Source organism: Hippichthys cyanospilos, chromosome 13 (genome assembly GCF_059441005.1).
Source record: "Hippichthys cyanospilos isolate Australia breed blue-spotted pipefish chromosome 13, RoL_Hcya_1.0, whole genome shotgun sequence".
NCBI classification, from domain to species: domain Eukaryota; kingdom Metazoa; phylum Chordata; class Actinopteri; order Syngnathiformes; family Syngnathidae; genus Hippichthys; species Hippichthys cyanospilos.
The window spans coordinates 222,683-249,261 of record NC_142381.1 but is presented as its reverse complement, the minus strand read 5'-3'; the positions used below and the strand labels follow the sequence as shown (position 1 = coordinate 249,261).

Sequence of the window (26,579 nt, the reverse complement as noted above, 5' to 3'; positions counted from 1 at the left end):
TGGGGGGAGTGCGGCAGGCGTACGCACGGTGTAAAGTTTGACGCCCCCCCCCCCCCCCCCGCGCCGCAAAATGGCGCGGAAGACTTTGTTTTCGAGTTATCGACTGGATGTGCGGCGTGGGTATTTGCGACGGTGGGCGGGACATGAGCTGTCAATCGAGCGCAAAAGGAAAATAAAAAAGCCGCGATGACTTTTTCTGGCGTCTCCCGCTTATTTCCTTCCGCGCCATCTGCGGATGTCCTCCCTTGGTTTCCATGGCAACACGTCACATTTGATTCTATTTTTAAGACCGCTTCTCAGGGAGGATTAAAAAAAAAAAAACACATAAACAAAACTTCATTCAACGGATTTTATTTTTCAAACATCACAGCAGGAAGTACAATGTGTTTTGTGTTTTTTTGGCCCGCCCCTTTTTCATATTGCATGATGCGAGGCCACGCGACCTACGAGATGAGAGTGCCGTTTTCCAGAGGTGGGCGACTTCCATTTTTTGCCGGTCCGACATGGATGGGAGCCCGGCCCCCGTCCTTCATGGCAATTGTAATCGTCGGTCTGTCCGTGTCTTTTGGAGCCACCCCGAGAAGGTGACCTTTGACTTTTTTTTTTTTTGGTTTCCCGCCCATCATTCATCATAAAATGGCATCCGTCACATACGCCACAAGTGAAACAAAGTATTGCCGGCTTGAATTTACTAATAAACGTCTTTAATCGGGGAATGAAACAACAACTTCCATCTTGCATTTCCTGGCCCAGAACCAATCGGAGAGAGCGAGCAAATTTGGTCCGCGTCGACGGCTTATTCGAAACGCATCCCAGAACGCTCTTATCAGCAAGGAACCTGAAAGCGGGACGAAGACAGGGAGCGAGCGCAAATACATTTGAGGTCAAGTCAGCCGTGGATGGAAGCGAGCCATTTGATTTCTTGCCGGAGAACCCAAGCTTCGGAAGTCCCGCTCCGGATTCGCCGCCTGTTTTTGTATGTTGTTTTTAGCGTTCGAAGCGCTTAGCGGGCAAAGCGGACAGCGGCGGCGCCGCCGCCGATATTTTCTCCCGCCTCCGCCGTTTGCGTTCCTCCGGCCATTGGCACCTTTCCGTCCGTTTTTCTTATTCCAGGGGCGGCGCTCGCCGGAGTCGGCCTCCTCGGGGCAAGCAAAGCCGCGAGTCGGCGGGAGGGAAGCGACGGCGCGCCGGGCGTGTTCTCGCGGGACTCAGGGGCCGGCGGCGGCGTCGGGGCCGGGCCGCGCGGCGCCTCGCCACCCGCCGACGCGCCGGCCGGCCTCGGAGCGCTCGCCCTCGGCCTCGGGGGATTCCTCCTCCAGCTTCTGACGCTTGTGTTTGGTTCTGCGGTTCTGGAACCACACCTTCACCTGCACGCACGCCGGCGCGCGGCCGTCAGGACGCTCGCGGGACCGGCGGGTCGGGGCTAACCCCGACGCGTTCAAAACGCTTGACGCAGCGCCCCCCCGCCCGCCCCCCGCAGCTGCGGTGCCATCGACGCGCTTCTGAAACGATTGCAATTGGTCGATCTCGTCGGCCCGCTCGGACGGCTCGCCCCGTTCCAAAACTCCAAGCCGTCTTCCCCGCAAAATCTTGACCGCGCACCCTGCGCCGCTGGCCAGTCCAGAATCCGGTCTACCTTCCGTCACCAAATTAGCAGCCGCGCCCCCGCCTCGGCGAGACGCGGCCGGTCCGGCGAATTCAAACGGGCGAAACCAGACCGGGACGTTTGTCGGCCGAACGAAGGGTCGCTCCGACCGGGCCCGAACGGACGGCGGCTCCGGCGGACCGGGCTCGGCGGACCGGGCTCGGCGGAGGCCTCACCTGCGTCTCGGTCAGGCAGAGCGCCGACGCCAGCCGTTTCCTCTCGCCGCCCACCGCGTAGTGGTTTTTGTCGAACGCTCGCTCCAGGCGCGCGAGCTGCGAGGGGGAAAAGGCGGTGCGGATCCGTTTGGGCTTCCTGGAGAAGGCGTCCTCGCCTGCGGGCGGGAGACGGGAAGTCACCGACAGGAAGGCCGCTTCCAAAGGGGGTTGGGGTTATCCAAAGGGGGCGGCGCCAAACCGCGCTCTTTAGCGCGTCGGCCGCGCCGATCCGCACAAAACGCCTCCGATTTGTTTGCGCGTGTCGGCGCGGGCCGGCGTGCGTGCTCGCGGCTCGGTTCCTCGTCGAAAGCTTTACATAAAAAACAAAGGCGCCAAAGGTCGCCCTGAAAAGACGGCCCGTCGGCATCGCGCCGCACGCAAAAACGGCGGTCGAGCCGAAGGCGACGACAATGGCTGTCGGCGGCGGGCGCGTGCCATTCGCATGCAAAGTTTGCGCGTGGCGTTCCGACGGCAAAGTCGGCCGTCCGTACCGCCGGGCTTGGCCGGGATCGGCGGGATTGGCCGGGATCGGCGGGATCGGCGGGACCGGCCGGGATCGGCCGATCGGGGGAGCGGGGTTCGCTTTTGCCGCGCGAAGCGTCCTTACGCCCCAAAGTCGCCGCAGGGGTGGAAACTTTTTCCATTATCCATTATTCCATTATTGTTTTTTCTCCTTCTGGATGACGTGAATAATTCACGCGGTTTGGAAAAGACTCGGTCGGCGCTTTCAGCCCTTCGAGTTCACGTTCCCGGGGCGACCGTATCGGCGCATCGCTTGACATTTTTTTCACCGTCCGAGGCTCACGCGGTGACCGATGTTTCTCGTCGACTTTTTGAAGAGTTAACGCGAGTTGAAACGCGATGGCTTTTCTTGACTTCGGAGGGATACCGTCGACTTGAAGTCTCCTGATCGCATTTGGATGGCTGACTCGCGCGAGGCGCGTTCTCTTTCGCAAAAAACCATCGGCGACAATTTCGTCCCGCCCCCCTCCAGCCTATGGCGTTATATTCGTGCCGCGATTACGAGCGCGCGAAAAAAAAGTTGAGCGGAGGAAATCAAACTGAGCGAGCGAAAACAGATTTTGAGAGCAAGAAAAAAACTCTTATCATTACGCGCATTACGCATTATCATTACGCGCTCAATGGTTTTTTTCGCGCGCGCCGATGGAGTTTGAACACAGAAAAAGAGATCGCTCGCTCCAAATTCCTTTTTGCTCGCTCGCAATGGCATTCTCGCGCTCAACATCTCGCGATACTCCTCCCTTCCTCCCTCGCTCGCTCAACATCGCGTTTGCTCAACGACGAGCTCTCGCTCGCTCAATTCTGCTCACGCGTTACGTTCGTGCCACAAAACCAGCCAATCCCAGCTTGTGAAAGCACTTTGATTGACAGCTTGGTATCCAATGAGATTGCTTGTTGTCTTCACCCGGAAGGAGCAAACGAGAGTGCGTCGCATCGACGTAAGCGGGAGGGGTGGGCTTATATTAATAAAGTACAAAAACTAACAAGGTATTTCTGTCAAATGATACAATACAGTAATAATAATAATATTAAAAGTAATCCTCCAGCCCAAGTCCGCGCTGACGCACTCTCGTTTGCCCTTTTTCAGGTGAACACAGGCCAAACGCTATCCCGAGCGAGCGAGCGAGCGAGCAAAAAGGAATTTGGAGCGAGAAACTTCTTTGCAAGAACTTTTTTCTGCGCTCAAAATCTGTTTTCGCTCGCTCGGTTTGATTTTCAACGCTCAAAATTTTTTCCGCGCGCGCGCGCGTAATTGTGGCACAAATATAACGCCATACCAGCCAGCCAGCCAGGCGACAACTCAACGTCGCAAGATGAACTTCGGGATTCGCTGCCGGCGGAACAAACGGGAAGGTCGCGCCGGACGCGCGCGCACAAATATACGGCCTTCCTGCGGGCGGGCGGGCGCGGGCGCGCACTCAGCACAGCACTCAATAAGCGGGCAAATACGGGCGCGCATGCAACTCGCACACAATTACCCGAACGGGACAAACACGCAAAAGAGGAGAGGAGCGCGAAACGCACACAGGCGGACGCACACTCGACAAACGACACCTGCACACAAGAGCAAAAGTTGAACACGCACGTTGTGCGGGGAGACGCGCGCGCACACGGGGGTGGCCGGCGAAAGTTTGGGGCCTGTGACGTCACGTCTTCCAACGTCGTCATACTGAGGCCGCGTCTGCGGTATTGCGGTTTTCATTTGAAATCGAAGCGTCACCATCCATTTTGCGAGTATTTCTTCTTCTTTTTTCTTTTGCATCCGACAGCTGAGCGAATCGGGCGGTCTTTTCCACCGCGCGGAATGTTTCCAAGCGATTTATCTACTTCAAGAACTTTTCCATTTTGTCGCGCCTGGGACAATGACAATTAAGACATTCGAAATTTCCGTCCGTCACGTATAAAAGAAATAAAAGCAACCCTTTTCCAAATGGAAAAGCATCATTTCAAAAAAGCCGCGCGTTGAATTTGCCCAGTTCTATTTGGTCGAGCGGTCAGGATGATTTGTTTTTTTTTTCCAAGTCAATTAAAGCGCTAGAAAAGTGGATCGACGCAGGCCAAAAAAAAAAAATGGGTTGAATTCAGCGGGCTTTTTTCCCCGGGGGACTTGCGGTCGATTCCATGCGGAGCAAACGCAACGCGCGAAATTCCACCCTTTGTTTCAAGTTGCTTTTCGCGGCCGATTTCATTTTCAATCGGAATTGCGGGAAAGGTGTTTTAGGCGGACGCTGACGGCGTCGCAACACAGCATCGGACCGGATTGCAAAAAAAAAAGCGGAGAAAAAAAAGCGGAGCGCTAGCAAGCAAATGTTTGGCGGGTGAGAAAGTAGGCGAGCGAAAACCTTCTTGTTTCGCTTGTCGTTGACCGCGTCAATTCGGCTCAATGTTTTTTGTTGCCGCGATTGATCTCCGAAGCAACAAACGGAGGATGCGCGCGCGCGGGCCGCGCTTCGACGACGCCGGGCCTTCGCTCGCAACTTTTGCAAAGTCGAGTGTCGGGCTCACCTGCCAGCGCCTGCTGGCGGAGCGTCCAGGCGGCGGCGGCCGGAGGACAGATGAGGCCGCTCGCGCAGACTGCCGGACGAAGCGGGCAGAACGCCTCCGGCAGCGAGTGGCACGCGTACGAGGTCCGGACGCGCTGCAGGGCCTCCGGGAAGCGCAGCGCGGTGGGCCGGACGACGGCGGCCCGCACCGCTCCCGCTCCGGCTCCCGCTCCGGCTCCCGCTCCGGCTCCCGCTCCGGCTCGGCCCGGCTGCTGCTGCTGCTGCTGCTGCCGATGAGGATCCTGGTGATGATGCTCATGCTGCCGCCGGGACAGGAGAGCCTCGACCGAGAAGCTCTTGTCGGGGCGGGGAGGGGGCCCCCGGTCCGAAGCCCAGGCTCGCAGCGGAAGCATCCCGCCGCGCGTGCATGCGCCTTCATGCGAGATCCGAGCGGAAACTTGTGGCTTCGCACCTGGCCCGTCCGTCGGAGCCCGGCCGGCCGCGCGCATGCGCGCCAGAGGACGACGCCGGACACGGGTGTTCCCACGGGATCCGCGCGCGCCGTCCAAGTTGACGCGCCCACCCGCCCCACACCACCCCCAAAAAAGAAACACGCGCGACAACGTGTCAAACTGCGAAACGGCTTCTCCTCTTCATCCTCCCGACATCAAGGTGCGTACGCGTCCGGAATATTCCTTCGCAACTTGAGAGGGGCGCGCAAAGTCGGCGCGCGTTGACTGGGCGAGGCCCTTTGGGATGCCGGAGCCGGTCCTCTGGCGCCCCCCGGCGGCTCGGGCGCAAGCCCCCGAATCGAGATTTTTTTCCTTCACTAAAAAAGGATATTCAAGTTAATTTCGCACAAATCACCGAGGCTTTTTCGTGGGAAAAAGACCGTGTATAGTAAGGCGGGGTTTTTTTGGTTGCAAAAAAACAATCACATGTAGCAAAGCATTGTTTTGTTTTTGCAAAAAAAGGCCATCCATAGTCAAATAAAAAAACAGTGAATATATAGTATGTACCCGTAGGGATGGGAATGTGGAGGCAAGAATGTTCCTCCTGTTGAAATTGTCAGCATAAAATGCAGCCTGAAATTTGCTTTCTACAAATACACTCCAAGACAAAAACGCCACCAGTTCAGTCCAAGGAAAGATTCAAAAAAAAAGTGCGAGTGCCTTGGGACGGTCCTTATTTTCACAATAGCGACACAATTGGATCTTTGGCAAACAAAAGACCGGAAAAAAGAGCAACGATCACACAGTAAAACGTTTCAAACAAAACACTAGCGGCCCATGCTAGCGCGGGGCCTCGGAGCCCGAGGCCACCGCAATACCGAAAGTCAATTTGACTGCCGGCATTCGCTGGCGTGCGCTCGCGTTACGTGGAGCGTTTGAAGAAAAAAGCGAACCGCGAGACGCCACGCGACATCATTCCAACGTGAGCTCCGAGGTGGCTCACTTGGGTTGCGGCGGTAAACTCCACTTTTGGACCAGGAAAAAGTCACAAAAACACATCCGGGCGCCCCTCAAGTTTGGGACGCTTCCCGCGGATGCAAACAAAGGCTCGCGCGTCCCTCGCGTTCACCCGCCGCCGCCCGCAGTCAAGAGAAGCAAAAAAGCTCATCCCATCAGGACGGCGCCACGGCGGCCGCGTTGAGCGCGGGGCCCGCCTCCTCGCCGTCCAGTCTGAAGAGCAGCTGCTCTTTGTCCCGCGTCAAGGCCTCGCACCACAAACGCTGACGTTCCAACGCCGCGCGCGCCTCCTCCCGCTCCTCGCACGCGCACCTGCCACGCAAACAAACGGCTAGCGCAAATACAAAACATTGGCGCAAAATGCGGCCGTTCTTTTTCTTAGGCCCGCGGATAAAACGCTAGTGAGTGTCCGCCGCCCCCCCAAAAAAGGTACAGCCTACTCCCGAACCCCTTTTTGCCCCACATTTGAAAAATATTCAATTCTTGGTTCGCCAAAGCTTTACATCTTTGATCGGCCTTCAATGGATTTGTTTTCATATAGAAGTTGCACCGCATTCTAGGGCCCGTAGCATAGAAGAGCGCGGCCGGCGCAGCCGCTAGATCAGGGGTGGCCAAGTTCGGGCCTCAAGAGCCACAATCCAGCCTGTTTTCATTGTGTCTCTTCAACTAACACACCTGATTCAAATGATTAGCTCATCAGCATGCTTTGCACAATCCCGATAACGACGCTGATTTGACTCAGGTGTGTTGGTTGAAGAGATACATTGAAAACAGTCTGGATTGTGGCTCTTGAGGACCGAACTTGGCCACCCCTGCGCTGGATGGAGCTGCCCCGCGGGCGACAAAACAAGCACAGAAGTCACTTTTTCATCGGAAACGAAAAAGAAAGATGATTTGCGTGACATTCAAGGACCGCTGCCATCAATGGGCAGGCCCATCCAAAACATTGGACTTTTTGTCTTTGTTTGGCTCTCCCCAAAACGTCCTTTCGCGGCACACTCACCGCAGGCGGCTTTGGCACTCGTCCAGACGAAGGCGCAGGTCTTCGTTCCGCCGCAGCGCTTGCGCCCAGCCGTCCCGGACGCGCCCCGTCTCCTCGGCCTGCGGGAAGCCGACGGGCGGGTGGGCCGGGGCCGGGGCCGGGGGCCGGGGCCGGGGCCCGCGCCTTACCAGCCGCTCGGCGTCCCGCAGCTCGGCGCTCTGCCGGACCAGGCGCTCGCTCTTCATCTCGATGACGAAGAGCAACGAGTCGTGCTCCGACTCCCAGAAGGCGCCGGGGCTGCCGTGCGCCTGAGGCGGGCCGCGGGGGGGAGGGCGGGTGAGGCGGGCCGCGGGGGAGGGCGGCCCTCAGCGTTACCTCAATGTTCCGACCCTCAGTGTTACCTCAATGTTCCGCAGCAGGTCCTTCTTGAAGTCCGACTCCCGGACGCGCCTCTTCAGCCCCTCGTAGCGCTCCAGCTCCGCCTTCAGCTGGCTTAGCTCCGCCTTCAGCTCGCTTAGCTCCGCCTCGACGGCACACGAGCCGCACGTGAGCGGCCGCGGCCGGGCGCAAACGCGCGCGCGCGCTCACCTGCAGCTGCTTCTCGGCCAGGTGAAATTTCTCCGTCAACTGGACCGCGACCTCCTGGCGGGCCCGCTCCAGCTCTGCGCAAGAGCGGGCGCAAAAGGTCACGCTCCCGAGGCCGTTCCCAACCCCGGAAAGAGCCCGGCCGAGGCGTCGGCACCTTGCGGGCGGCGCTGCCGTTCCCGCTCGCTTGGCCGCCGCTCTTGCCGGTGGACGGCGTCCGGCCGAGCTCGCGTCTCCGCCTCCGCCTTTGGCGCACGGACCCGTCAGCGGCGCGCCGCGCCGCGTCGGTCAAGCACGTGGCGCTCACCTTGTCGAGTACGGCCAGCACCAGCGCGCAAACCTCTTCCTCGCCGCGCGCCTTCAGAAGCTCCGCCCTCTCGGCGCCGCCGTCGGCCGCCGGCGCCTCCTTCAGGATCGTCGGCAGCCGCTCCGAGCGCTCGGCCTGCGCGCGTCCGCGCCGTCGCTCCCGGCGCGCGCCCTTTGCTGAGGGGGTGAGCAAACATCTCCCGCTTTGCGCCGCCCCGCAAATGGACGCGCGCACTCGTACTGACCTCCGTTTTGTTGGGCGCCGCTGTCATCTTTCTTTGTTTTGCTCTGAAACATCAACCACAGCCCATCCAAACCGACTCCCTCCGCCACATATTCAAAATGGCTTTCATGATCAATTGTATAAATTGCACACAATAAGTCGCTACTTTGTCCTCAGGCTTTGAACCCTGCAGCCGCTAGTCCAGTTTCTTCAGTTACTTGCCACCAGGGGGGCGTGTCCACGGTTTGTAACGACTAGTCTCCACTTTCGCGAGCGCGGCTCAGTCCCAAAAAGATGGTACGATCAGTATTTCCGAGAAAGACGCTTCTTCTCTTGAGCTCGGTGGAGAAACTTGGGAAGCGTTTTCTGGACAACGGCGAGACGCGGCGCCGAACGCTAGTCGCGAGGCTAGCACGCAAAAGCGCTCACGCCACCCCGAAAGATTTGCAGTGCGCGCACAGCTTTGGAGCTTACCTCAGAGGCGCTCGCCGCGGAAACAGGAAGCGGCCGCGCGCCGCAGGAAGTCACCCGCCGTTTTGCGACGCTCTCATCTTTTAAGGGGCTTTTTTTTTTCTTTGCATCAGTCAAAGAGTTCCCGCATGTCTTAAAGGGACAACGGTTAAGATTGAGAGCGCTTCTCAGTACGGACAGCAGGAGGTGCTGGAGTTACGGCTGTCCGTAGCTCCAGCAGACACGGCCACCTCTGGAGGAGTGCCACCCCACAGTGCAATATCATTTCATCATAACCAGACCTAGCATTATATTTGAAACGTACTGTTTTACATTTATTTGCACCTTTCTGAAATGTATAATCATTTAACGTATTCCTTTTGAATGAAAAACGGTCAAAATCTTACACATCGTCCCTTTAATGTGCGGGCCGACCCACGCGGATTCTTTTGAGGCTGCTCTACTCTCAACCATTTTGTTTTTTGTTTTTACACAAGATCTTGATCCCGCAAAGGCCATATACTTTCTAACTTTAAAGATAGCAGTTGCCCACAATGTGCCTTAAGTGCACACGTAAAAGAAATAAACTTTCTCCTTTTCTTATTCGGTCTCGGAAAGCATTTTGAAGTAGTACGATTGTTTGCACATCTGTAGATCGAAGTAGAACAAGTCGCCCGCTTCCAGGTTTGCAACGTCGACGATGACGTCAGCTCGCGCTTCAAAACTCTAAGCGAAAGTTTGAGCTGGAGCGGGACCGAACATGATGTCGCAGGGAGGGGGTTCGCGTTAGAAAAGCAGCTAACGGGAAGCTCGGCGTCGTCTCCATTTTGTCGCGGCACGTTCCAAAACAAGCGAAACGTGGAAAGGCGACTGCTGATGACGTCACGCAGGCAAACCGCATCGAAAGCAAAGTTGCAAACCGGCGGCGGCGGCGGCGGCGGCGGGCGGCTCACCTTGCTGTGGCCGCAGCCCATGGCCTCGACGGGTCCCGGCGAACTTTGGGCCGAGCCCGGGGAAAAGTCGTTCAAGCGAGCCGGCCCGCCGGCTTCAAGCGTTCACGGACACACGCTCGGCGTGGCGGGCATTCCGTCCGTCGTTTGAGGACAAGATGTGCTTACTCGGAGCTCCTTTTGCGCCTTTACTCGACGTCGTGGCTCTTTTCGGGACGGGGACTCGGGGCGAGCTCGAAGCGAACGCGCGCGAGACTTACTTTGAACTCTGGAAACTCGAGCGACTCTGAGCTCGAAACTTTGTACGCAGAAGGGTCGCGTCGCGTGAGGCGGCCGGGGCCGGGGCCGGGGCCGGGGCATGCGCATTAGCGAGCCTTTCTGGCTCCGCGCTTCCAAGTTACCGTAATAACCCGAAAGCCCTCGAAGCCCGCGTCGGTCCCGCGGGCGCTGGACGCGAGTGTCCCGCGATTGGCCGGCGACCAGGCGGGGGCGTCTTCTTCCGCCGTCCCGACTCTTTGAACCAGTCGTACGCTTCAGCTCATCCGCAGGGGCGGAAACATCATCTTTATTTGTGACCCGAAGCGATTACAATGGGCCGGAGTCCAAATCCCACAAAGGACACCTGACTAAGGTGAAAGGGAGCCCCCCGGGCCGGCCCGGACGCATTCCGCGGGGACGCTTCGGAGTCGGCGTCCGCCGAAGCCGGCCCGGGGCACAGAGCGCCCTTCCCGCGGTTTTTCTTTCAGGCGTCGGCCCGGCTCCGGATGGACGGCTGGCGTTTGAAGGAGTCCGGGGCGCGGCGGGCGGGGGCGCTCCGCTTGCGAGACGTCGTCCCGCGCCGCCGTTTGCGCTTCCGGGATGCGGAGTCGCTCGCGGGACGCTCAGGCCACGGAGAGCTCCGCCCCGACGACGCGCGGGCCGCGGTCCGCCGGCGCCTCGGCCGGTCCGTCGCCGCCTGGAGCCGAGAGGCGTGCAAAAAAGTTGCGCTTTATGTCCACCCCCCGAAAAGTATTTTGCTTAGTCGGCGTCCGGGTGCTATTTTCTTCCCGGCGATTGACCTCCGCGTTCAAAAGCGCTTCGCAAACTTTGCATTTTAAAATGGAATCGCGTCGTCAAGCCGGGACGCTGGGATCGGCTCGTTCGACCGAATGTGAATCGCGCTCCACGAGAAGGGCGGCGAATAAAGGTCAACCTTCGGAAACTCACCGCGGGGCGGGAGAGGGACGCCGACCCGCCGGGGCCCCGACGGCCGGGCGGCGAGGAGCTCCGGCGCCTGACCGCAAAGCAAGCGCGCGCGCGGGGCGGCGTCATCATCTGGCGCGCTGGCGCAAACTTGAATTTGCGCCCCTCCCGTTGGCCGGACGTACCCGTCGGGAGGCCGGCGGCTCCGTGCCGGGAACGTGGTCCCCGTCGCCCGGGGCGAAACGCGGGGCGCCCGCCATCGCGGAGCCCCGTCCGGCGACCTCGCCCGGGGCGGCCGAGCCGTCCAAGTTGCGGCGGTCCGCCTGGCGAGCGCGCGCGGGGGTGAGCGGGCGCTCGGTCGGAGGGCGATGATGTCACGCGGGCGGCGGCCTCACCCGCGGCGGCGGCCGGCCAGCGAGCGAGAGGTCGGCGGCCGTCCCGTCGCGTCGCTCCCGAGCGTCCGCCTCGGCCCCGCCCCGCCCGAACCCCGCCGCCGAAGCGCGCTCGCACGCGTCGGGATGGCGTAAGAGGTGGTGCTCAGCGCCGGGTGGGGGGGGCGTCTGGCAAAAAGCGAGAGGGAGGGAGGGGCGTGTGAAGACCCGCCGCAAAAGGCGGCGGCCGGCGGCTTGGGGCCGGAGCCTCGCCTGGTAGGAGCGCTTCCCGGCGTCGGCGAGTCGGCCCCCGGACGGATGGGCGGGCCGGCCGGATCCCCTGCGGCGAACGAAGGCCATGGGTCAAAGGTCCGAGCGGGCCGAGGAAAGGAACACTCACGCGTCTCTGTCGGGGCGGCGCGGGGCGCCGGCGTGCGGAAAACCAGCTCGGCTCGCCGTGTCGTCGGGACGGGCGTCCGCGAGGCGCGCCCCGCCACAAATTTCTGAAAGAACACGCGAGCGGCCCTTTGAAAAGGGGCTCCCCTCGCAAAGCCTTCCCCGTCTCTCCAAACGAGAGCCAAAAAGTGCCAATATAGTGGAAGCCCTATATTGGCATTTTTGGAGTCCCCTTCGCAACACTTTTCAAAGCAGTCCCGGCTTTTCATCCCCGCAAAAGTTATTTGCCGACGTCAGCTCATGCCAATCCGCGCCCTGGCTGCCCAACGGCTGCGACCGACCGGGCCGAGATTTGGAATTGCAACGGGGCCGCCCGCGCTCAACCGACGTACCCGACGCGCGGGTGCGGAAGACCGGTCCCGCGGGGCCGCCGTCCCGCCTCTTTCCTAAGCCTCTCACCCGCTTCGTTTTGGCGGTCGTCGGGCGCGTGTGAGCGAGAGGCTCCCGACACGCGCGGGGGGCCGGACTCCCACACCAATGAAATAGCGCGCCAAGGAGACGCGGGCGGGTTTTTGCACCGCTCGCCGCGACGGCCCATCTTTTTTTCCTTTTGATTTGACTCGACGGACGCTCGACAAACGCGCCGAGGACGGCTCGGACCCGGGGAGGATTAGGGGCGGGGCGCGGGAAAAACAAGCAAAGGCCGGCGTCCGCTCTCACCGAGTTTGACTCCGCCGCCGCCTCCCTCCAGACCGGCGGCGTAGCCGGTGGGACAAGCTCCGCCTCCTCTCCCGTAGTTGAAGGCGGACAAACCCTGGTAGCAAGCTGGCCGGGCAAAGAGCCTCGCTCAGCGACCGTCAGGTCGCGCCGCATCTGGCCCCGCCCCCGCCCCGCAGCCTTTTACCTCCCCCGGCGGAGCCCGGGCCTCCGGCCGCTCCCGGGCCTCCTCGGTACAGGCCGGCGCCGCCAAAGTCCTGGAAATTGGGCAGCGTCTTCTGCCGCTTCCTCTGCACCTCCTCTTTGTCTGCGCGGGCCGGAGACATGAGCGCAGGGTTAGCGGCGTTGGCCTTGGGGCCCGCGCGCGCACTCGCTCGCCCGCCGGCGCTCGCGCGCACCCATGATCCGAGGGTGGTACGTGAAGGGCTTGGGCTCGCTGGTCTCGCTGTCCGACTTCCTCTTGAGCTGCACCAAGACCGACGTGGGCTTCTGCAGGTTCTGGTCGCGGTATTTGGGAGTCTTGAAGACGATGGCGAACTGGGGAGGCGGGCGCGTTGCAAAAACACGTCGGGCTCACGTCTTTTCACGGCGCGTTTCGGTTTGTTCCCCCAAAACGTTCACAAATTTTCCGACGCGCGGCAAAGCCGTCGAGCGCGAAAGACGGCAAAACGAACCGAGTCGACGGTACCTGTCTGTGCACGTCGGCGGGGGAGAAATCCCCCAGCGCTTCCCAGGTCGGACCCGAGTCGTCCTCCTCGAAGAAGCGCACCTGGATGTCGTCTGCGACACGCAGGCGACGGTCACGTGACGCCGGCCGAAGCTCGGGGCGCGTCTTTTGGGGCGCGGCCAACCTTTCTGGACTTTGTCGCACAGGAGGTAGACTTCCTCCCCGCCGCTCACGCAGCCCGCCGTGCGGTCCATGCGCACGATCTTCAGGTTGGACGCGTTGGGAGCCTCTGGGGACAAAAGGCAAAACCGCGGCACGCGCCGCCGCTCGGGGAAAAGCGGCCGAAAGGCATCCCGGTCAAAAGCGCGGGCCTCATTGACCGCCGTTCGAAATGCGTTTCCCCCGAGCGAATCCTTTCGCGAAACGCCTCCAAATTCTTTTTCAGAAGCCCGAGGCGAGGTACTGACTGCTGTCGTAGATGGGGTGCGAGAAGACGGGCCGCAGCGGCCTCGAGTAGCCTCCGTCGCTGTCGGGGAGGAAGGCGGTGAACATGAGGCGCACCGCGCTCAGGTCCATCTCCTTGGCCTGCGCGCAGGCCGCGCCGCTGATGGTGCTCCGCTGATGCTCTGCACGCCACAACACGAAGTCAGGCTCACTCGGGTCGCGCCGCCCAAACGCGCAAAAGGGAAGGTGCTAGCTCGTCGTCAACACGTGCGGAAAACGCCGGCGACAAGCTAACGTTAAGCATCCGCGGCTGCCGTTCTACAATGTCCTCTGCAAAGCGCAACCGATGCAGCGCCTTACAGCGGCGCGGCGCGGCGCGGCGCGGCGCGGCGCGGCCTGTTCTTCCGTTGCGCGGACGGCGCTCGGCCGGCCCCGGGTTTCACAATTTAAGCATAAGAGGGTAAAAAGCAGGCGCGTCCAGACCCCCGTCAGGCGATCGCAAATGGGGCGCCGTCGCATCATTTTCATCGGCCGACAAACATCGGGGCTAGCGAAACTTCGTGTTTTGAAATCCTTAACGAGGGCTGGAAAAGTACCGACGACGAACGCGGGAAAAGAAAGGCGGGCTGGGACCTGAGAGCTGTTGGGGCACGCGGGCGTCGTGGCGCGGGGCGTCCACGTCCGGGTGGATGGACACCCCCAAGTTGTAGCCCATGCGCACGGCCTGGCACATGCGCTCCTCCAACGTCTTGGCCACGTTCTTCTTGGTCACGTGCTGGATGCCCAGGTTGGGGAACCTGCGCGCCCAAAAAATGCGCCCACCTCAGCGCGCGTGCGTGCGCGAGGCGCGCGCGTCGTCGCCGTCCGGATCAAGGTCGCTTTCGGCAAAACGACCAAAACGACGTCCGCTGCGTTTGAAACGATCGTCGACGACGAGCGCGGGCCGGCCGGCATCCCTACGTGACGGCGTCGTCCTTGGGGGGCACGTCCAGGACGCAGACGCCCTTGTCGCACTGCTTGCCCACCAGGCTGTGCGCGTGCAGGCGGGGCCGAGGCGTCGGCGCCGTCACCAGCTGGACCACCAGGCGAGCCGGACCCTGGTAGTTACAGATCTGCGCGCGGAGGGGAAAAGCAAAAGCTTTCAGGCGAAGGGGACGAGGCGAGCGGCGGACAAAAACTAAACACTTTCGGCCCGGCCGGCGAAGCCTCGCCGACCGCGTCGCCTCGCGCCGCCGACCCGACAGGAACCGACGCCCTGACAAAAAAGCGGCCGAGCGAGCCGACCGCTCCGTTCGCTGCCGTCGGCCGCTCGCCCGAAAACGCACCCCGGGCCCGTTTTGCGAGCTCTTCGAGTTTCCCCGCGCCGCGGCCGCCGGACGTAACGTCGCATCGTTAGGATGGCGTGCGCGCGACTTCCTAAAGGCAAGTTGGCGCCGGCCGGAAACGGGAGCAGGCCCACCTTGACGGCGGGGTAGGTCTTCTTGTTCTTCTCGCTGGACGCTCCCGGCAGGCCGCCGTGCGACGGGCCCTCGCAGTCGTACCGGAAGCGGAAGCCTCGCTGGCGGCAGAAGGCGTACGGTAGGTCGGGCCGGGCCGAGCCGGACCGGGCCGGCGCCCGCGCGTCTCGGCTCGCGAGGAAGTCGCACCTGCTTGGGCTGCTCCACGATGTGCAGGAAGGGCCCGTCCCCTGAAGGAACAAACGACACCGTCACCTCCGACGCAAAAGCGGACGCGCCAAAACCTTCGCACGTTTACTGCCGCGGGCCGATGAGTCCAACGCTGAGAAATAGGTGGCAAACGGACGGGCGGATCCCGCCGAACAAACAATGGGCCAACAGGCGCCTAAAACATACCTGGTCACACGGCCAAAAAAACGTCTCCGCGCAAAGCGTGCGCCTGGCTCAAAGGAGTCGACGCGAGGCCAGGCGCGTGGGCAACTTTGACTGGCGTCAGCAGGAAAGCCGCACACAGGAAGCGAGAGTCCCCGCACTCGTTTTTGACGTTTTGTTTTCTGCCAAACTTCCTCTGCGTGAAGGGAGGACTTTCTGCTTGAGCGCTGAGCCACTGACAACACCTTCTTACAACAAGTCAAGAAAAAGTGGCTTTTTTTCGGGGCGCATTTAACATGAAGAACCCCGCTTCCGCTTGCATCGCAAACGTTCACTTCCCGCTTTCCTTTCGCCTTTCAAACGACTTGCGCTCACGCCAGTCACAGTCTAACGTTGTCAAGGCCCAATGACATCTTAAACTTCTGGCCGCACGCGCGTGCGCGCGTGTGTGTGTGTGTGTGCATGTGTGAGAGGCCGGCAAGTTCCGGCGCGGGACCGGGCGAGGCGCTCACCCGCCCCGACGGACTCAGGGTGCGACCGCAGCGCGGGGAATTGCGCCCAGTCCCACGAGGTCTCCATCATCAGCGTGTCCAGCATCTGCCGCAACGCAAACGGCAATGTTGCAAATGCGCAGGAGCGCAGCGGCGCGCGCCTCACACACACGCACAAACCTGAGCGCCGACGGGGAGGAAGTGCTCGTCTCCCGCCATGTTGCCTGAAAAACGAAAAGACAATCGCCAATCCGGTTTTTTGAACTTTTGCGGTCTTGGAATCGAAGCCTCCATGGAAGCTAGTTTGCAAGCGCGCTTCCGAACGGCAACGGTGGAGCGTCGTCTCCGGGAAGTGCCTTGCAACAATTTCGCCGGCGTTTGGCCCGTCCGCGCTCGCTCCATCCGTCCCCGGTATACGGTGTCCCTCGCGCGCGTCCGCGAGAAGGCAAACACGCAGGGGGGTGGGGGGGGGATAAGCGTGTTGTTCCGGCCCGACAACCACGTTGGGTCTCCGGCTCGGCTCGGCGCGCCGATCGCCCCGCCCACTAGCTTTTCATTGAAAAACTTGACTTTTGAAAGCACATTTCGAAGGCGACGTTTTGGTCGGCAAAAAGGGAAGCTCGATGTACAAAATGACCCGTTCGTCGGGTTCGCTCATGCCGAGCCGAGCCGAGCCGAGCGGTCAGCACATGTGATGATGTCACTTTCACTCGACAGCGAAACGGGCTTGCCACTCGCGCTCACCCAATCCATCCGAAGCAGCTCTCTAACTTAAACGTAGTCCCGCGGGGATATTTTGAAGGCGGGCAACTCGGACTGACTGCCAGCAGGCGCCGACAACTCGCAGCGAGAACCACAAGCGAACGACTCGACTCGCAACTCCAAGTCGACGCGGCTTTCGGGCCGCTCGCAAACCCGGAAGCGAGCAAAAGGACGCTCGCTCGGCGACGAACGCGCGCCGACGGTTACCTGACCGGGGTCGCTCGCCGGCGGTCGAGTCAATCCGAGCGCTCGCTCGACGCGCGCGGCGCCGCCATTGCGGTTCCGAGCCGTGACGTCACGTCGCTCCACAACACCGAAAGCCGGAAACAAACGAAACCATCCGACGGATGTGTGCCGGGACGAGCGCGCTCGCTTTACTGGTTCTCCGTTGAACAAAAGAAAACAAAAGTGCGACAAGCGCTTCTTGGCGACGCTAAAAGGTCGCCTTGCTTCCCGTCGGGAAATTCCCCGTGACGCGATGCAGAGATCGGCGGCGCCGCGAGAGGTATCACTCGGCCGCGAGAGGTATCACTCCGCCCCGAGAGTGTGTCACTCCGCCCAGAGAGGCGTCTCTCCGCCCAGAGAGGCGTCTCTCCGCCCAGAGAGGCGTCTCTCCGCCCACAGAGGCGTCTCTCCGCCCAGAGAGGCGTCTCTCCGCCCAGCCCGGGCTCTCGCCTTGCACTTGCCACTTTCGAGCACGCTGAGATGGCCAATTCGAATCGCGATTTCCATGTGAAAGCGCCAAGGGAAACGGCAAAGCGGACAAATCCTCGCTCTATCCCCCGGGGGCGAGCAAATGTCCGAAACACGCCACTCGGGAATTCGGGGAAACGTTCCCGTTCGAACTTTTGAGCATATTCTCATGCTTTCTGCCCGAAAGGCCAGCGACGCAGTCGCCCGCCCGTTCGCGCGCCCGCCGAAATCGCAAACGGAAAGAGCGCAAAGGGATGACGCAAATTGCAACAATCGCAGGTGGGACTGCTGAGACGAGCCCCGAGCCAAGAGACGGGCCCGAGCCAAGAGACGGCCCCGAGCCAAGAGACGGGCGGAAAAGGCCGAGGGGCCCGAACGCATTCGCGTGACCGCAGCGAGCCGCAATGTGCCGACGTCACCTTGGTACTCCGATCGGCGGAACTCGGCGAACGTTGACGAGATGCTTTGTTTTTGTTTTGCCCCCTCGGAGTGAGATGTCGTCTCATCGATCGAACGTCTTCCCCGCCCGGTGGATTCGCAGCCCCCGGCTTGTCGACCGCGGCGCTACCGCAGCTTCCGCTTTTCCGTTTTCAACCGTCTGACGATCGGGTTTCGAGCGGGGCTCGTCGCGGACGCTTCGAAATTCGGCTTCCGCTTTCAAGCAATTTCGACTCATGCTGCAGTTTACTCAGGACTGACTGAATGGACAGTGGTTACATTTGGAAGAAAAATGCATTCGTACTGATTCAAAAAACAAAACAATCATCGGTTCAATTTATATTTACGAGGGAGGCTGTGTTGCTTGGTCTATTAAGAGTTGATGAAAAAAAGCATGTGGGAAATGACATTGTTGGGCTGTGCTATCGCGACACCGGATAAATCCACTTTCAACAACTGGTAATTACTTTTTTTTAGTGTTTATACAGGTTAGGCTAGAACAGAAAATAACAAACAACAATATATACACAAAGCGTAAACAAAACATATATACACAATAAAAATGCCAGAAAAAAAAGAGGCCAGACACTTAACATGGCAATTTTGTCCCGAATCACTCAAATCACCCGCACACAACATTTTGTCGTCAAAATGTCAGAAATAAACATTGCTTGGCACCGAAAGAGCTCAAATCATCCTTTCTTTTCTCGCATGTAAGATTGTTCGAAATCAACTTTGAAGAACTTTTCTCAATTCGGAATATGTCACGATACATGCCGAGAAATACTAGCGCTCCATTAAGCACCAGCTGCTTTATTCACACAACACGACCCGACTACTTTTTTGCCTCTGCGCGTGGTTCGCACCGGGCAGAGGACCCCATTGGTGCGCTCGGTCTCCTGGGGCGGGGGAGATGCGACCCGCGCAGCCTCGTCTCCCTTAGACGGACGCCCACCCTCCGGAGCTCGGAAGGAAAAACGGATACCGCCCGGCGCCGGAAGCTCCGACAAATGCTCGGACGGCTTCGTCCCCGCTAGGATAACTTTTCTTCCCCGGCGGGATAACTTGGGAGAAGGGGTCGTCGCAAGGGGTCGTCGCGGCGAGGATCACGAGTTGCGCCGGTAGCGGCCACGGGTCTGCGCGCAAACGTCTTACTGCTCGAGGCCTCGGGCGTACCGGCGCGGATGCTGCGGTTCTTCAAGAAGCGCCAAAAACAAAGGGCGCTTCCTCAAAAAAGTGCCCAATCCAAAAAAGCGCGGCGGCAAATGCGCAGGGTCCACTTGATGCAAAATAACAAGGGGCGGCGTTTGACCGCCGCCGCCGTCTACGGGCTCGAGTCAACGTCGACGACACGTCGAATGCGCGGGCGGGACCGCGACGCCGGCCGCGTTGTTAGGATGAACGCGCGTCGCCGTGACAACATCCAAATGAAGAGTCGGTCACCGTGGCGACCGCTCCTTCCGCGCCAGTGCCGCGCCGAACGTTTCCACGGCAACACTTTTTTTTTGTTTTGTTTTTTTACCTGCGCCGCATCGGTGCGGGGACGCAACTACATCACGGCTGAACGCCCTCTGAGCAGGCGGAGCTTCCGGAGAGCCCGTCCTTGGCGCCGCTCGGCGTCTTTCTGTGCTTGTGTTTGGACTTCCTCAGCATGCGCACCTGCGGGCCAGACGTGACGCCAGCTGCGCTGAGCAAACGCTCCCAGATTTGGAGCGCTCCGGCCTCTTTTTTTTCATTTTGCGGACCTTGGGGCCCGCGGCGGAGACGACGATGTGTCCCGGAGGCTGCAGCCAGGGCTCTCCGTCCACCTGCACGGGGAAGGCCTTCCTGAGCGCCAGGCGCACGTAAGTCCCCTGGGCGATGCGGATGCCGGAGCGCAGGCCGCTCTGCACCTGACCCTGGGCGAGCCAAAGGGCGCGGGCGGCGGCCCGTCAGAAGCGTCGGCGGCGCCGGCCCGTGGGAAGCGCCGGCCGCCGCGCGCTCACCATGTGGACCACGCCGGTGACGCCCACCACCTCCAGCAGGCCGTCGTCCGCGCTGGGCTTGGCGAAGCGGGCGTCCGCCTCCGAACCCCACAGGTCGGCTCCGGAGCCCCAGCTGCGAGGCGCGGGACGGGTTGAGGCGGCGAGGGCGGGGCCGCCGCCGCCGCCGGCTCCTCACCTGGGAATGTTGAGGAAGATGAGGCCCTCGACGCTGGGCAGCTCCACCTGCCGGCCGTCCACCTGCAGCTGCACTTCCCGGTGCAGGCTGCGGGTGGCGCTGATCTTCTGCAGGCCCACCTTGACGTACACGCCCTTGTTGTGGAACCTGGCCGGAGAACGGGCGTCATTCGGTCAGCGTGCGGTTTCCGCTCGAGGCGGGAGAAGCTTCGGCTCGGGCCGATCCGACCGATCGGACCTTCTCCGCCCCTCGCTCGGGGCGGGGTCCGTCTCGCCCTTACCTGCTGCTGAACTTGTCCGGGTCGTCCTGGCGGGCCTGGTGGAAATCCAGGCTGAGCTCGGCGTCGATGCCCACCCCGAAGTAATTATTCATGTGCACGATCTGCAAGCGGGGCGGACGTGGGCCGGGAGCGATCGGGCCCCCTCGGGGGAATCGGCGAGCCCGCACCTTGGGCGCCTCCAGGAAGCCGCCGTCGCCGCCGTTCCCGGCCAGGTCCCGCGCGTCCAGCAGGATGGTCCAGCGGTCCATCAGAACCTCGTCCGCCTCGTCCACGCAGGCCAGGAGCTGAGACGGGTCTTCGCCGCCGTAGCCGGCGCCCCACCGCAAGACGCGGGACAGGTCGTTGCCTGCGGGGGCGGGGCGAGGTTCGGGCGCTCCGTCGCCTAGCGCGCGCGAGCCGGGCGGCGCGCGACCTGTTCCGAGCGGCACGATGGCGACGGGCGGCTCCCGGCAGGCCAGCCGCCGCCGCAGCGTCTCCAGCTCGCCCAGCACCCAGCCCACCGTGCCGTCGCCCCCGCACACCAAAATCCGGAAGCTGCCCACGTCGCGGAAGGTGTGGAAGCTGCGCGCCAGCACACGAAAGAAGGCCGCTCACAATACGATTCCGCTGGCCCGCCGGCCACGGCGAAAGGCTCACCCCGGCAGCGGCCCCCCGTTGGAGAGGTCGAAGACCTGGTGCGGGTTGAGGATCTTGCGGAAGGCGTACAGAAGCTCTTTGCCCTTCAGGCCGCCGCTCTTGGGGTTGACAAACACCAGCAGGGGGCGCGCGTCCCGGCCCAGCAGGCCCGGCTGCGGCGAGCGCGGGCGGCTCAATTAGGGGACGCGCGGCTCGGCGCCGGCCGGGCGTACCAGGATGTCCGGGATGAGCAGCGGCGCCAGCGGCCTGCCCTCCACCGTCACGTCCTTGGCCAGCGCGAAGACGCGCTCGGCTTCCGAGAAGCACGACAGCTGCAAGGCCGCCGCGCCTTGGCCGGGGTACGCGTGAGCCATGTCGGCCAGGTGACCTGCGGGGCGGACCGAGAGCGAGTGAGGCGGCGGCGGCGGCGGCGGCGGCGCCCCCGCTCGCCCGCCACTCACTCTTGACGCTCAGATGTTCTCGCAGGAGCTCCCAGTAGCGCTCGGCGGAAAGCTGGGGGGGCAGCCCCCCGATCAGCAGGCTCAGCCGCACCTCTTGGCTCCGCCTCTCCGCCGCGTAGAAGCGAGTCCGGTTCATCTGCAGCAAAGACGTCTGGGAAAGGGGCGCGCGCAACACCTCAGCCTCGGGGAGACCAACCGTCCGGCGGCACGGGCGATTTTTGACACCTTCCTGATGTCGTCCAGCCTGTCCAGAATGTTCTCCTGCGGCGTCAGCGTTTGGCTCTGCACTGGGGACGCGCGGAGATCGCGACCTTTAGCGGGCGGAGGGGAGCCGGGGATCGACCCCACTGACCTCGTTCGCCGCCCATGAGCACTTCCCGCAGCTCGAACGCCGTCGCCTCGTCTTCCTGGAAGCCGAAGCGGCGGCCGTTAGCGCGCCCTCCCCGACGGACGCCCGCGCTTGGCCGGCCCGGGCGGGCGCCTACGTCGAGCCGCAGCAGGCGGAGGGCCTCGGCCAGGACGGACGCCGCCGTGCTGTCCTCGGACGCCGGCACGCTGACGCGACGCGCTCCGCAGCTGAAAGGCACCGGCGTTTGAGCCGGCGACCGAGCTCCGCGCGCCCCTTGAAAAAAACCCACCTGGCGTACACGGGGATGAGCTCGGGGCGAAGCCCTTTGGCCCTCAGCACCCAGGCGTCGGCGCCGTCTTTCGGCGAGGAGCCGTTGCGGTTGACGTCGTCGCTACGGGGACGCTCGCGTCCGCCCGCCTCCCGCAGCCGGAAACGCTGCGGCCGGTCCGGCAGGCGGAAGGCCCGCAGCGCCGCCTCCTGCGCCGCCCGCACGCCTCGGTCAGGCGCCACTATCGGCGAATGGCGCCTTTTCGCGCGATACGTCACGCCTGACGACCGCGTCCTATTGTAAATAAGCACGCGCACGCCGACAGAAACGGGCTCCGTGTGTCAATAAAGGGGTCGCGATCGGTCGCGCGACAGTCGCGGCGCACCTCGCCGGTTCCGAACCGTACGATGATTTATTGCCGGCGCTTCCTCACGCGCTCGTGTCCTTTCGGGCGACGTTGGACGTATGGAAAAGGAGAGTCGGTGGCACGTTTGGCGCCGAGGAAAAGTGGCTTTTCCCTTTCAAACTGAGAGCGAGTCGACCGGAACTCATTCCGTCGGCCGGAAGTTAGGACCGGCCCTCGCACTCTACAAAAACGATCCGGCCGATCCACGAAGCGCGTTCGCGCAGCGGGCGTCGCGTCCGATGCCATTATCCAGTCCGCTCGGAGCTTCGCCGCAAACGAGGCAGAACAAGAGCGGCGACGGTGTTGCGCGTGACAAGGCGGGCGAGCGCGGCCGAGCTCTGGCAAGCCGCCCGCCGCGTTTATTTCGCCGATGCCTCTTTTGCGCAAAGGAAATTTCACGTCATTTGGCACGCTCCAAACGAGATCCGATCCGCGCGCCCCGCGCGCGACGTCCCCGCGTTTCCCCGGACGCCGACGCTCTGTCTGGCGACGCCGGCTACCCACCACGAGGTCCTGGTTCCCGCCGGCTCTGCCGACGGAGACGAGGCGGAAGCGACCGCGCCCGAGGGCGTCGTCGCCGTCGTAGACTTTGACGAAGTGTTTGCCTGCGCCGCAAACGGCACGCCGGTCAACACCGCAGCTTTTTTCAGGAGGGCGTTAGGCCGCGACGTACCGTGCTCGGGCGTCGCCGGCGGCCGGCCGTCTCTCCCGCCGTCCGGGTCGTCGCCGCCGTCTGCCGGAGATGACGTGAAGCGCGGATGAGGTCGATCGGCATAGGGTGACCCGGCACAAGACGGGTACCCGACTCGAGAGAGAAAGCGTCTCGTCGTCATAAAAAAACGCAGGGCCGACCATCGGGGACCATCCGTTTTTAGGCTACGCTGACACCGCGGCCCAAAGTGAGCCGATTGCCATTTCTCGCCCCCGCGTACGGGATCTTCGAGGGGCAGCGTGAACGAAACGGATCCATTTTTTTTTTTTTTTCATTTCAAAGGTCCGATCGCCTTCCGCGCCTCGCAATCGCCCAAACGGGTCGGGCCGAGCGGGAAGGACGGCGGGCTCTTACCGGGCTCCGCGACGCGGAAGCATTGGCGCTTGCTGAAGTGCCTGGACTGGAGGCGCACGCAGGCGGGATGCAGTATCAGGCGGCGCAGACGGCCCAGGGTGCACTCGGGCGCCACCTTGAGGCGGCACGCCGCGTGACACTGCGGGCCGCGAAAGAGCCGAAAGTAAGACGCGCATTTGGGGAGAAAAGCCGTCGGGAAGGCCCCCGCCCCGCCCTGCCCCGCCCCGCCCCGCCCCCTTACCGTAACGCCGCACCACTCGCACCTCATCCCGGCCAGGACGTCAGAGGAGCCGCAGGAGCGCCGGCACGGGTGGCAGCGCGCCCCCGCCGCCAGGTTGCCCTCCCGCCAGTGGTGCCGCGACGCGTCCTGCGGGCCGAAAGCGCTCAGCGGCCCGGACGGGAGGTCGGGGGCGGCGCCCGCTCACCTGCCGCCAAACGCCGTCCGCGTGACAGAAGCGGCAGTCGGCGCACGTGAAGGCGGCGCAGTCGGCGTGCACGTGCAGCTCACACACTGAAAGGCCAGCCCGTTAGCGGCGCCGCTTAGCGGACGGGGCGGCGGTAATCCGCGACCGGCGGTCCACCTCGGGTTTTCACCTCCGCCTTGGTACCGACTCTACCGATGCACGCTCACCAGTAGATGGCGCCCATGAGGCTTTGGGAGTCCACCGCTGCATTCTGCGCGGCCTACTTTTGTCCTACTGTCAATCACATTCAAACTTGCGTTTTCCGGCCGCGTCGTCCTTCGCGCCGCGGCCGGCCTTTGAGTAAAATTGGTCCGGGCCTGAAAAAGGCTTCCGAACGGCCGGCGCTCAAGGGCTTCGCGCTATTTTCCACCTTCGCTCGCTTTCTTGGAATTTTTTCGAGCGCGTCGATTAGTTGCGTCCTTCCCGCCCGATGCGGCGCGGGCGGCCGGGAGCTCTTGCGGCCGGGAGCTCTTGCGGCCGGGAGCTCTTGCGGCCGGGAGCTCTTGCGGCCGGGAGCTCTTGCGGCCGGGAGCTCTTGCGGCCGGGAGCTTTTGCGGCCGGGAGCTTTTGCGGCGCGCTTCGCGTTTCAAAGACTAAAACGGAGGTCGAGGGCCGAGTTCTCTCGGTCGGCGTCCGCTTTTACGGGGGACTGCGCGAACGGAGGAGAGGAGACTTGACGTTGACGATTCGGAACATTTGACGCCAGACCGAAAGGAAATTTGACGCCCGAAACGGGCCGCGGAGGCGCGAGCGCGGCTCGGCTGACCTTCGCAACGAAGGGCGCCGCTTCCCTCGGTGGGCTTCCTGCACACGCCGCAAACGCGCCGCTTGGGAGCGTCGGCGCCAAAACAGTGAGCCACGGGGATCTGCGGGACGGGCGCGGCGCTCGTCACGTCGCCGCGTCGCCTCGCCTCGCAGCGACGAGAAGGCGCTACTCACCAGTACGGCTGAGGGCGCCGTGCTGGAGCACGGCCAGCTCAGCGTCTTCAGACATTTCTCGTGACACATCAGGTTACACGCTGCAAAGACAACGCGAGCGACACATTTACTCCGCAGTGGGCGACGCGCTTCCGGCCCGAGACGCTGTCGCCGTGGCGACGGAGGAGCTCGCTCCCAAGCAGCGCTCCCAATTTGGCTGCGCGCCAGCTATTCGACGGCAACCAAGGCGTTCCCTTCTGCTCGCTTTGGATTTGATCGCTTCGGCCGGCACCGAGTGGCCCCGCTCGAGCGAAGACACGCGGGCGGCGGCGGCGGTCAAGACGCCGAGAGCGGAGACGGACGATGGGCGGGCGGGCGCGGCGCGGCGCGGCGCCCTACCTACCTTCGCACAGGAAGCCGAGCAGCCCCCACAGGAAGTCGCTGCAGTGGTGGCAGAAGGTGGGCTTGGTGAGCGTCACCCTCTTGAAGCTGTGGCCCGCGGCGACGATGTCCCGCGGCTGTTGGGACGTCTCGGCCCTGCCGCCGTCCTCGGCTTCCGCTCGAGCCGGCCCGCGCTCCGCCATGCCGAGCCTCGCGTCGCTCGCGGCACGTCGCGTCGCGTCTCGTCTCGTCTCGTCTCGTCACGCCACACTCCGACAAGTCCGACACGGGGGATCCGTTTGACTCCGACAAGTCCGACGCGGGGGATCCTTTTGGGTCGAGCTGTGACGTCGCGAGCCGACCGGCGCGGGGGCCCGCCCAGTTGGCTTTCGAGGCTGCCGGATTTCGCTCTCGCTCGAACGGGTGTCGCGCACGCGCGGCGCCTCTGCCATTCAAGCCTTGCGGCCGGGGTCACGTGATTTGGGGCGCGCGCACGCGGCCCGAATGAGACGACACACGCGGAAGTCAACAAATGAAACGCGGCCGCCACTTCCGCTCTTTTTTCTTCGCTGCTTCCGTTCAAAATAAAACACGTCACGTTCCAATTTTCGACTTCTGCTCTTTTCCCGCCGTTAAAAACGTCGTTTTGTTGCCTTTGTTTCACGTCTTGTTGTGCAGGACCTGACATCGTGACGCCACCACATCCTTTTTATTTTTCCCCCGATTTCCTGTGCAAGCGCTAAGCTGCACTTGCAAAACATTGCCGTCAGGTGTCGGCGTGACTCCGAAAAGTGCACGTAAAACCCAACCCGGAGCCTTTTTTTTCTTTCATTTTGGACTGGAATTTGCCATCTGTGCATGGAAAACCTCGAGAGACCTAAAGAGAAGTTTCACGGTGTTCTTTTCGTGTGATATGAAACTCTCTTCGACTGTTCGTTATACTGTAAATTGTTTACCTTTGAAAAGACGGATTTTTATGCGGAGACCGCCTTTGTGCCCCTGGTCTTTAAAACCATGCTTACAATAGTAAAATTAAAAAAAAAGAATATCGTTGCTCCTGTGGACCTGTCAATGAATCCTGGATCACTGGAAACGTCCGATAAAAACGTTCTGTACAAATGAAACGTCCTAAAAAGGTGCCTCTCTCTTCACTCGACACCAACACGCCAGCACCACCTCAAGGCAAACAAACGAAGAGCATATTGTCGACTGCCAAAGGGTTTGGGAGTTTGTTTTTTTTTTTCCCTACGTGATAAATGGCATGCGGAATCCAGGAGGACGTGCATGTGCAGCACCCAGAAGAGTGAAGCTTGAATGGACATAGACGAGGGAAAGCGGGCTACCTGTTTTGTCCCTCGCAGGCTCCTCCCTCGCTCCGGTCCCCTCCCCTC

The 26,579-nt window shown here is 61.9% G+C and overlaps 4 protein-coding genes across 10 annotated transcripts; all 4 read right to left on the bottom strand.

Annotated features, from left to right (window-relative positions):
* Positions 1-335: 335 nt before the first annotated feature.
* LOC148413311 (uncharacterized) lies at positions 336-5,676 on the bottom strand. The gene is made up of 3 exons (XM_088431070.1): positions 4,888-5,676; positions 1,822-1,976; positions 336-1,367 (listed from the first exon to the last, which is right to left on the bottom strand). The coding sequence occupies exons 1-3, from the start codon at positions 5,372-5,374 to the stop codon at positions 1,209-1,211; spliced, it is 801 nt and encodes a 266-aa protein (XP_088287196.1). The 5' UTR covers positions 5,375-5,676; the 3' UTR covers positions 336-1,208.
* A 128-nt stretch (positions 5,677-5,804) lies between these two features.
* Positions 5,805-10,260, bottom strand: ccdc69 (coiled-coil domain containing 69). Its single transcript, XM_088431069.1, has 9 exons — positions 9,834-10,260; positions 8,453-8,495; positions 8,209-8,384; positions 8,059-8,146; positions 7,905-7,978; positions 7,718-7,840; positions 7,505-7,624; positions 7,338-7,435; positions 5,805-6,646 (listed from the first exon to the last, which is right to left on the bottom strand). Exons 1-9 carry the CDS (start codon positions 9,852-9,854, stop codon positions 6,490-6,492), a joined length of 900 nt encoding a protein of 299 aa, XP_088287195.1. The 5' UTR covers positions 9,855-10,260; the 3' UTR covers positions 5,805-6,489.
* Positions 10,261-10,362: 102 nt separating this feature from the next.
* Positions 10,363-19,462, bottom strand: nfkb1 (nuclear factor of kappa light polypeptide gene enhancer in B-cells 1). 5 transcript variants are annotated; one of them, XM_088431062.1, is made up of 19 exons: positions 16,897-17,237; positions 16,108-16,151; positions 15,949-16,033; positions 15,254-15,294; positions 15,067-15,165; positions 14,568-14,719; positions 14,241-14,404; positions 13,631-13,789; positions 13,348-13,452; positions 13,185-13,276; positions 12,895-13,033; positions 12,684-12,803; positions 12,500-12,604; positions 11,784-11,886; positions 11,657-11,723; positions 11,408-11,572; positions 11,198-11,335; positions 11,037-11,103; positions 10,570-10,785 (listed from the first exon to the last, which is right to left on the bottom strand). In XM_088431062.1, the coding sequence occupies exons 2-19, from the start codon at positions 16,144-16,146 to the stop codon at positions 10,712-10,714; spliced, it is 1,914 nt and encodes a 637-aa protein (XP_088287188.1). In that variant the 5' UTR covers positions 16,147-16,151; positions 16,897-17,237; the 3' UTR covers positions 10,570-10,711. The 5 variants fall into 5 exon arrangements, with proteins under 5 accessions (XP_088287187.1, XP_088287185.1, XP_088287184.1 ...); XM_088431061.1 differs by lacking the exons at positions 11,784-11,886; positions 16,897-17,237 and adding an exon at positions 19,343-19,462 and having other exon boundaries at positions 10,363-10,785; XM_088431059.1 differs by lacking the exons at positions 11,784-11,886; positions 16,897-17,237 and adding an exon at positions 17,802-17,971 and having other exon boundaries at positions 10,363-10,785.
* dgkq (diacylglycerol kinase theta) lies at positions 18,284-26,130 on the bottom strand. Of its 3 annotated transcripts, XM_088431056.1 has the most exons (22): positions 25,211-26,071; positions 24,829-24,908; positions 24,656-24,755; positions 23,851-23,936; positions 23,667-23,792; positions 23,426-23,564; positions 23,033-23,092; positions 22,864-22,964; positions 21,975-22,162; positions 21,822-21,912; positions 21,689-21,743; positions 21,562-21,623; positions 21,337-21,487; positions 21,109-21,263; positions 20,897-21,048; positions 20,673-20,821; positions 20,428-20,606; positions 20,261-20,361; positions 19,981-20,127; positions 19,806-19,917; positions 19,566-19,718; positions 18,284-19,479 (listed from the first exon to the last, which is right to left on the bottom strand). In XM_088431056.1, exons 1-22 carry the CDS (start codon positions 25,389-25,391, stop codon positions 19,375-19,377), a joined length of 2,673 nt encoding a protein of 890 aa, XP_088287182.1. In that variant the 5' UTR covers positions 25,392-26,071; the 3' UTR covers positions 18,284-19,374. The 3 variants fall into 3 exon arrangements, with proteins under 3 accessions (XP_088287182.1, XP_088287181.1, XP_088287183.1); XM_088431055.1 differs by having other exon boundaries at positions 21,689-21,912; positions 25,211-26,130; XM_088431057.1 differs by lacking the exons at positions 24,656-24,755; positions 24,829-24,908; positions 25,211-26,071 and adding an exon at positions 24,007-24,479 and having other exon boundaries at positions 21,689-21,912.
* Between the last annotated feature and the right edge of the window lie 449 nt (positions 26,131-26,579).